Source organism: Oncorhynchus masou, chromosome 18 (assembly GCF_036934945.1).
Source record: "Oncorhynchus masou masou isolate Uvic2021 chromosome 18, UVic_Omas_1.1, whole genome shotgun sequence".
Classification (NCBI taxonomy): Eukaryota; Metazoa; Chordata; class Actinopteri; order Salmoniformes; family Salmonidae; genus Oncorhynchus; species Oncorhynchus masou.
Window position 1 is genome coordinate 62,406,297 of NC_088229.1, and position 9,958 is coordinate 62,416,254.

Consider the following 9,958-nt stretch of genomic DNA (forward strand, 5'->3'; position numbering starts at 1 on the left):
GCTGCCTTGTGCCTTTAACTGAGGAGTGGCTTCCGTCTGACCACTCTACCATAAAGGCCTGATTGGTGGAGTGCTGCCGAGATGGTTGTCCTTCTGGAAGGTTCTCTTATTTCCACAGAGGAACTATGTCAGTGACCATCGGGTGCTTGGTCTTGGTGGTTCCAAACTTCTTCCATTTAAGAATAATGGAGGCCACTGTGTTCTTGGGGACCCTCAATGCTGTATGCTGTGGACATTTCTTTTTTGTACCCTTCCCCAGATGTGCCTTTCCAAATCATGTCCAATCAATTGAATTTACCACAGGTGGACTCCAATCAAGTTGTAGAAACACCAATGATCAATGGAAACAGGATGCACCTGAGCTCAAGTTTGAGTCTTATAGCAAAGGGTCTGAGTACTTATGTAAATAAGGTATTTCTGTTTTATATTTGTAATAGATTTGCATAAAAATGTCTAAATCTGTTTTTACTTTGTCATTATGGGGTATACTGTGTTGATTGATGAGGAAAACTAATCCATTTTAGATTAAGGTTGAAATGTAACAAAATGTAAAAAACGGAAAGGGAAGTGGTCTGAATACACTGTATACACAGAGACTCATATATTACACAGACTTACACACAGATGGTAGACAGCAGACTGCTCTACTCAAATGGCTCCCACACTCTCCACAGTCAACGGGTGGGAGGAAAAGCAGGAATATGAGAGAGGGGGAGAGAAGGATCTACAGAGGAGGAGAGTGTGGGAAATAGCTGTGCTGGTCTGCTAACTTACTGCCTGGATGCGACGAGAGGCAGATAACTGATGGCCTAGGAACAGTGGGTTAACTGCCTGTTCAGGGGCAGAACGACAGATGAGAGGCAGATAACTGACTGCCTGGATGACATGAGATGAGAGGCAGATAACTGACTGCCTGGATGACATGAGATGAGAGGCAGATAACTGACTGCCTGGATGACATGAGATGAGAGGCAGATAACTGACTGCCTGGATGACATGAGATGAGAGGCAGATAACTGACTGCCTGGATGACATGAGATGAGAGGCAGATAACTGACTGCCTGGATGACATGAGATGAGAGGCAGATAACTGACTGCCTGGATGACATGAGATGAGAGGCAGATAACTGACTGCCTGGATGACATGAGATGAGAGGCAGATAACTGACTGCCTGGATGACATGAGATGAGATGAGCTGAGAGGTTACTAATTGACACAGACACTCTTTACATAAAAGCGCTGATTGTGTTTCCTTGGCTCTGTGTCGTCCTCCACCATCCCTCTCTGTCTCATTCCCTCTGATATTGCGGTCAGGGGGAGGGTTGATGTGGTAGTTCGACATGCTTAGATTTTCAATCGTGTGTCCGTGTCCCTGTGCTCACCAAGGAGATGACAACGGGAAGAAGGCAAACAACCCCAATAACTGCAACTGCATCATCGACCAAATCTTCACTGGAGGCCTGCAGTCTGACGTCACATGTCAAGTCTGCCAGTAAGCGCCCGTGTGTGTGTCATTGTTTTTTTCCTTCTATGTGACATTTATGCTTCATCCTTACTTTGTCTCTGTCTCTCTGTCTGTGCTCTTGTTGCATCATGTTTTACATCACTCAGTGTCAGCCCTGGTCTGACCCCCTCTCCTCTGCAGTGAGTCAGGGAGAGTGGGACTGATTTGAACAGACACACACCACCCACTGTTTCACTCCCTCTGCTGTAGCAGGCCCCCTACTGGACAGTGTAGACTGGCAGTGTTCTATCCCCACCTGGTGGACACATGGAGCATTGCAGTCAGTCAATAATCCACTCGGGTTTCCACCTTCAAAATGCATACAAAATTAATCCCAAACGTTACCAATAAACTTATCCAAACAAGTCAATCAACGTTTATAATCAAACCTTAGGTACCCTAATAAGCAAATAAACGATAACATTTAAGACGGAGAATCGTTATTGTCTTTACTGGAGAAAAATACCAAAGAACACGCTCTCATCCAAGCTCTTGGAAACACTACAGCCAAAATGGGAGCCACCTAGAAAAACTACAATTTCTGTAATTGCCGGACTATTAAGCGCACCTGAATATAAACCTCACCCACTGAATTATTAAAAAATATGTATTTTGTACATAAATAAGCCGCACATGTCTATAAGCCGCAGGTGCCTACCGGTACATTGAAACAAATGAACTTGGTCACTATCTTCCTCCTCCTGTGCACTGAAACCACTGAAGTCATCTCCTTCGGTGTCAGAGTTGAATAGCCTCAGAATTGCTTCATCCGACGTTGGATCGTTTTCATTGTCGCTCTCGTCACTTTCATCCGGAGGCAAATACCCCGCTGAGCTCATGCTGCCCCTTCAACACGCAGCAGTCCAGCCTTTCGAAACCCGTTGATGATAGTGGATTTTTTGACAATGCTCCACGCTGTCAGGACCCACTGGCAGACTTGACCATAAGTTGCTCTTCGCATGCAGCCCGTTTTAGTGAAGGATTTCTCCCCACTTGTCATCCAAGCCTCCCACTGAACAAGGAGCGCCACCTTAAATGCACGATTTACACTGATGTCGAGTGGCTGCAAATACTTTGGGCCATCTGCTTTTCTTCCCTCTGAAAGCTTTTGTTGTCTTTTTGCACTGAGTCAGTTCCTCACGCTGCTGTTTCCAACGTCTTATCATCGACTCATTAAGGCCAAGCTCCCATGCAGCAGCTCTATTTCCTTTTCCAACAGCCAGATCGATCGCCTTGAACTTGAAAACTGCATCATATGCATTTCTCCATGTCTTTGCCATGATGAGGGTGACAAAATGACTACCGTAATCAGAATGATGGGAAGTTTGAGCGCGCTCGATTTACGTCACATTATGTGCCGGTGCTCAGTTTTTTGGCGGCATGAATCTTGTGAAAACTGGAAAAATCCATAAATTAGCCGCGTCATTGTATAAACCGCGAGGTTCAAAGCGTGGGAATAAAGTAGCAGCTTATAGTCCGGAAATTACGGTAATTAAAAAAAAAACAGCCTGAAACTCTTTCTAAAAACTGACATCTAGTGGAAGCCCTAGGAACTGCAATCGGGCACAATTTCGCCCTATTTTGAAAGTGCCAGCCATTGAAATCAGTGGTAGGATTAATTGCTTTTTTGGGGGGGGTTTGTCCTCGGGGTTTCGCCTGCCATTTCAGTTCTGTTATACTCACATACATTATTTTAACAGTTTTAGAAACTTTAGTGTTTTCTATCCAAATCTAATTATATGCATATCCTGGCTTCTGGGCCTGAGTAGCAGGCAGTTTACTTTGGGCACACTTTTCATCCGGGCGTCAAAATACTGCCCCCTATCCCAAAAGTTAACTTGTGTGAACATGCATAACAAGATTCAACAACTGAGACAATAACTGAACAAGTTCCACAGACATGTGACTAACAGAAATGGAATAATGTGTCCCTGAACAAAAGGGGGGTCAAAATAAAAAGTAACAGTCGGTATCTGGTGTGGCCACCAGCTGCATTAAGTACTGCAGTAAGTACATCTCCTCCTCATTGACTGCACCAGATTTGCCAGTTCTTGCTGTGAGAGGTTACCCCACTCTTCCACCAAGGCACCTGCAAGTTCCCGGACATTTTTAGGGGAAATGGCCCTAGCCCTCACCCTCCGATCCAACAGGTCCCAGACCCTGCTCAATGGGAATGAGAACTGGGCTCTTCTCTGGCTATGGCAGAACACTGACATTCCTGTCTTGCGGGGAATCACGCACAGAACGAGCAGTATGGCTGCTGGCATTGTCATGCTGGAGGGTCATGTCAGGATGAGCCTGCAGGAAGGGTACCACATGAGGGAGGAGGATGTCTTCCCTGTAACGCACAGCGTTGAGATTGCCTGCAATGACAACAAGCTCAGTCCGATGATGCTGTGACACACCGCCCTAGACCGATGAACCGATCCTATGCAGGTGTTGTTACACGTGGTCTGCCACTGCGAGGACGATCAGCTGTCTGTCCTGTCTCCCTGAAGCGCTGTCTTAGGCGTCTCACGGACATTGCAATATATTGCCCTGGCCTCATCTGCAGTCCTCATGCCTCCTTGCAGCATTCCTAAGGCACGTTCACACAGATGAGCAGGGACTGGGCATCTTTCTTTTGGTGTTTTTCAGAGTCAGTAGAAAGGCCTCTTTAGTGTCCTAATTTTTCATAACTGTGACCTTAACTGCCTTCTGTCTGTAAGCTGTTAGTGTCTTAACGACTGTTCCACAGGTGCATGCTCATTAATTGTTTATGGTTCATTGAACAAGCATGAGAAACAGTGTTTAAACCCTTTACAATGAAGATCTGTGAAGTTATTTGGATTTTTACTAATTCTCTTTGAAAGACAGGGTCCTGAAAAAGGGACGTTTCTTCTTTTTGCTGAGTTTACATGCAAACAAATATTGTCACAGTGTTGTGACTACTGGTGGGGGTCATATTTATAGTTCCATAAGCTTCAGGTCTGTCGAAGCACAAACCTTACAGTGCCATTCCCTCAGACTCCTCCCCTCTCGTCCTGTAGCGGTGTTTCCACGACGATTGACCCGTTCTGGGACATCAGTCTGGACCTGCCAGGGTCGTCCACGCCCTTCTGGCCCCTCAGCCCCGGGGGGGACGGCAGCACACTGAACGGAGAGAGCCACCTCTCCGGGGCCACCACGCTCACAGACTGTCTTCGCAGGTACTACTCACCCCTTTATCTCGATTTCTTTCTCCCTCTTTCTCTATCCCTCTCTCCATCTATCAAAGGCCACCACTCTGACGGTCTACTCCGGTATCTCATTACTATTCTTCACTTCCATATCACTTCCTATTTGTCTCTAGTCTGCTGTCCAGCTCTCTCCACATCAATGGAGACCCCATCAATCTCTTACACACACACACACACACAAACACCCGGAGTGTGTTCTGACCATGGTCCCGTCTTCTGCAGGTTTACCCGACCAGAACACTTGGGGAGCAGTGCCAAGATCAAATGTAGCGGTTGCCATAGTTACCAGGAGTCCACCAAACAGCTGACCATGAAGAAGCTCCCCATTGTGGCGTGTTTCCACCTCAAAGTCAGTGTGTGTGTGTGTGTGTGTGTGTGTGTGTGTGTGTGTGTGTGTGTGTGTGTGTGTGTGTGTGTGTGTGTGTGTGTGTGTGTGTGTGTGTGTGTGTGTGTGTGTTTTCTCTGTATTTGTGTAAAAGGTAGTGAGCGCTCCAGTTTTAGTTCCCTTTTCCACTTCAAACTCATGTCCTACCTCTGTTGTCTCTACCCGATCTCTCTTTCATTTTTTTCGCTCTCCTCTTTCTCTCTCCAGCGCTTTGAACACTCAGCGAAGCTGCGGAGGAAGATCCCTACCTATGTCTCGTTCCCCTTAGAGCTGGACATGACTCCCTTCATGGCCTCCAGGTCAGTGTGAACAATGAGCCAGGCCCACCGTGGAAGAGATGAGGGCTGCATCTCAGTAGTCGGAAGTTACTTCCACATAGTATAACCATATAGCCCGTGGATTTCGAGTTCGTACCACACCAATCTTAGTTGAATATTTATGTACTAAAAAGCTAAATGATGATGATAAAAGATATACCAGGTGAAGTCACCAAGTGAAAGTCAGCCCTCTGATGGTCTCCTTGCTATGTAGCGTTCACGAGGCAATTCTCAAATCCGTGCTAACGAAGGAAAGGAGATGAGAAAAGAAAGCCCCTTGAGTCGACTGAGATGCAGCCCTTTTCTGTCATAGAATTAAATAGGTGTATGAGCTGTCTGACCAACCATGTCCATTTTCTGTGTGTTTAATTGGGGTGTTAACTTAATTAGCCAGACACAGGTGTGTGTGTGTGTACACATTAATGCAGAACTCCCTATGCGTATCCCCTGCCGTGACGTTGTATTAGTTAATCAAGAAATGATTAACTCATTAACCTGGGGCACCATGGGAAAACTATTTTTTTATTGAGTTTCTATTTCCCAAATTAACTCAAAAACTCAAAAATCCTGCTCATTTCCTGGATGCCGTCTCATCTTGGTTTTGCCTGAAGCTCACGTTCTAGGGCACGCACAGGAAATATCTTTGCAGTTCTCGAAACGTCAGTGTTTTCTTTCCAAAGCTACCAATTATATGCATAGTCGAGCATCTTTTTGTGACAAAATATCTTGTTTAAAACGGGAACGTTTTTCATCCAAAAATTAAATTGCGCCCCTAGAGTTTCAACAGGTTAATGTCATAGCTAACACGGCTTAATAGGGGTGCTATAGGATTCATTGTAATCTACACGTGTGATATTAACGGGATCGTTCACCCAAATTACAAAATCACGTTGGTTTCCTCACCCTGTAAGCAGTCTATGGACAAGGTGAGAGGGCAAACCATGCTTTGGTTTAGTTTCCCTGGTACTGTTAGCGGTAGCATGTGGAAGCGGTGACAGGGAAACTAAATCAAAGCATAGATTGCCCTCTCATCATGTCCATAGACAGGTTAAGGAAAACCAATATGTGATTCTCATTTTGGTGAACTATCCCTGGAGTGAAGCCTAAGGATGGCTTATGATGGCCTTCGTTCATCGTTGCTGACATGTTGTCTGTGTGTCTTTCAGTAAAGAGAGCAGGATGAACGGACAGTACCAGCAGTCAGTAGACGTGTTCAACAACGACAATAAGTATGTGCGCTGTCCCACAAACAATGGTACTAGGTTGCATATAAGGAACACCATAATGACAGTGAATTGGCTCTCGCTTTGACTCGAACCAATTCTCATCCATTTTCTGCCTCGCTTCTTATCTCCCCTGTTCTCTCCCTCCAGGTATTCTCTGTTTGCGGTGGTCAACCACCAGGGTACTTTGGAGAGCGGTCACTACACCACGTTCATCCGGCAGCACAAGGACCAGTGGTTCAAGTGCGACGACGCCGTCATCACCAAGGCCAGCATCAAGGACGTACTGGACAGCGAAGGGTAAGCTCTGAAAAGCTTTGAACTGTGGTCATAACGAGTAATATTTGTTCACAAAAGTAGTACAATGGGCCTTTACTAGTATTAGCAGACTGATATGGAGACGTCTGTAGCACGGGCAGACTGTTTATTTTGCTGCATCTCCCCTTTGGCAGAAAAGGTAGCTGTGTAATTAAGAACGGTATCCTGCAGGATTCAATAGTTGGAAATGTAAGAGTTGACTGGAATCCAGAAAGAACAAAACATGTACATCAAAAGGTGCGAAGACTCAAAACATTCACATCAAATGAAATATTTTTCTTGATCAAATATATCAATAAAGTATTTTTATATTCCACAAGTATTCACATGAACTGTACAGATAATACTGGTTCACATTTCTTCACCAAAGTAGTGTCCTACTCGTCCTGTGTACCTATATAGACATCTTCAGCATGGCCAATTCTTTTCTTTCTGCATTTGCCCCACCCCCGAGGCTTTTTAAATATTTCATTTAACCTTTATTTAACTCAGCAAGTAAATTAAGAACACATTTTTATTTGACAATGACTGCCTACCGGGGAACTGCCTTGTTCAGGGGCAGAACGATAGATGTTTTACCTTGTCAGCTCTGGGATTCGATCCAGCAACCTTTTGGTTGCTGGCCCAACGCTCTAACCACTAGGCTACCTGCAGCTTTGACCTAGTCCAGCTAGGTCCTCTCCAAATGTAATCCACAACTCAATCTCCATCATGATGCAGTAGCCTCTACCTTCTGTTGTTCATATTTTTTTTTCATTGTCGTGAATAACTACTTGTATGTATCAGTGTGAAGTCTTATCGATGAATCTCTCTCTGTTCTCAGGTACCTCTTGTTCTACCATAAACAGTTTCTGGAATACGAATAGCCACCTTCCTTCAGCACTGATGTCAACAGCCACCAAGAGACTTGCAACAACAAGGTGGCGACATGACGCACGCCTACCTGAAACTCTACGTCAGTGAAGATTGAAGCTGGGGGAATGGAGGGAAAGGAAAATGAATCATGCATCCTTTCTGCGTAAAGGACACTGCAAAACCAATCTGCACTGAAGCTACTCGGATCTACTTGATAAGGAGGAATAGAGGAGAGGGGGAGGGAAGATTGCAGGATGGAGAGGGGGAGGGGTGTGTGACTATGGAGGCCTTGTTGGAAGAGAAGGCGCTTCCTTCGCTCTCAATCTCCCTCTCTCTATTCTTGTTTCAGACAGACGGGCAGATGGAGGGACAGACTGACCGTGGGCACATCTCATAAAAACTTCACATTCAGTTATTTTATCATTTCTGAAATCCATCATTCCACCCACACATACACCCATCTACAAGTGACCAAGCATTTTCAAAGGCGGAAATATATTTGGTTGTCTAATTTCTTTATGCATTATTGTTGCGCTGACTGCAAAACAAGCTGACAAATGGTATTTCCAATATTGCAAAGACAAAAGTGGTTACTATAATCGTTGTTTGTGACTTTTTAGTAAAAAAATACTGTATGATTAATCTAACACATCTCTTTTGTTACCAAGGAAAAAGACTTGTTGAATAAGCGGAGTGTTGTTCTGTGAAAAAGCTATCCTCTTTTGTGTTTTACTATTCGCGATGGCAGCGAAAATACATAAGTATATTTTTATAATTAATTTTAGTCCTTGTTTATGGTTTCCCATCCTCCCCTCTGCCTCGAACAACCTTATGTTGTGCAGTCAGTGTCCTTTTCAAAAAGACACCGTTTCACGTTTGTTCCTTTCTTGCGCTGATGGTATAATTCTTGTGTTGCTGACATATCGTGGGGAATTTGTTTCAGGTGATGCGCTGTTGTGGATAAGAAAAAGACTGGCACTTTGTGCATCCTGCCGGAGACGACGGCTCGATCTGACAGTGTTAAAACTTGTCCACGTGTTTCTCGAATTCCGTGTATGCGCGAGCGCACGTGTGTTGTGCATATGTTTGTGTACTGAATCAGTACTTTCAATTCAGCATGCTGTCTACGATGGATATCAAGTCGGTGTCGGAAAGTGTTTTTTTTTTCAGTTTTCTGTTTTTTCACATCATGTATGTATGTATGTATGTATGTATGTATGTATGCTAAAATAAGAAACCAAGGTATAAACTGAGTTACTTTATCAGCCAAGGATCATTATGGTCTAGTCAAGACTACACCCCCAACACTTTATCTGCTGCAAGAACTGGACACTGATGGTGAGACCCAAAATAAAAACCTATATCTTTACTCGCCCGTGTGCTGCAGGGTTTTATTAGCTTGTTGAAGATTTACTGGATGTCTTTCATGGCACGTGGAGGACACCTGCCTGTGAATGTCCAGCCAGGTCACCTGTGATAGTCAGTATTTATGTCCATCCATGTCTGAGCACGTCGCATGATGACGTGGAAACCGGCCACTAGGGGGCAACAGTGAATGCGTAAGCATCCCCCTCTGGTGCCAAAGGTTGCATGTTAAAATCTAGCAATAAGAATATGCTTTTGAGATTTCTGTTTTAAGTCTACCCCAAACCGTAACCCTTACCTTAAATATTCTGACTTAATGCCTAACCTTAAACATGAACTTCATAATTAGACATTTGAGAAACATGGATGAACGTCTAATTCTGACTGAGAGGTCGTTGTAATGTCTCCCGAGAGATGGAGAGGAGTGTCCTAATTTGATCATTTTTGTTGCTGAGAATTTTCTTGCACAACAGGAAATGCAAACTTGTGTATTCAAGGTTTTTAAAAGGGTTTTAAAATCTCAATTTTAAAATGTCAGACGTGATTTGACCTATTGAAAAATGTATCAACCACTACAAAAATGGCCATTAATTATAATCCACATAATTCACATTTCTTGTTGCTGCAGGATTAGTTTCCTGCTGTAAAAAACTGGCTCAAATGAATATCCAACATCTGTACAGGCATACAGTGGGGAGAACAAGTATTTGATACACTGCCGATTTTGCAGATTTTCCTACTTACAAAGCATGTAGAGGTCTGTAATTTTTAC

At 44.2% G+C, this 9,958-nt stretch overlaps 1 protein-coding gene across 4 annotated transcripts in view; it reads left to right on the forward strand.

The window, feature by feature from the left end:
• The window catches only part of usp22 (ubiquitin specific peptidase 22), a 36,572-nt gene extending 27,382 nt beyond the window's left edge, over window positions 1–9,190 (forward strand). For 3 of the 4 annotated variants that reach the window (XM_064924142.1, XM_064924146.1, XM_064924145.1), the window contains 8 exons: window positions 1,388–1,493; window positions 4,535–4,693; window positions 4,946–5,072; window positions 5,316–5,407; window positions 6,592–6,654; window positions 6,799–6,948; window positions 7,101–7,203; window positions 7,790–9,190. In XM_064924142.1, coding sequence (XP_064780214.1) covers window positions 1,388–1,493; window positions 4,535–4,693; window positions 4,946–5,072; window positions 5,316–5,407; window positions 6,592–6,654; window positions 6,799–6,948; window positions 7,101–7,203; window positions 7,790–7,810 — 821 coding nt within the window. In that variant the 3' untranslated portion in view covers window positions 7,811–9,190. The remainder of the gene's footprint in view (window positions 1–1,387; window positions 1,494–4,534; window positions 4,694–4,945; window positions 5,073–5,315; window positions 5,408–6,591; window positions 6,655–6,798; window positions 6,949–7,100; window positions 7,204–7,789) is intronic. The other variant, XM_064924144.1, reaches the window with a different exon arrangement.
• Window positions 9,191–9,958: the final 768 nt, after the last annotated feature.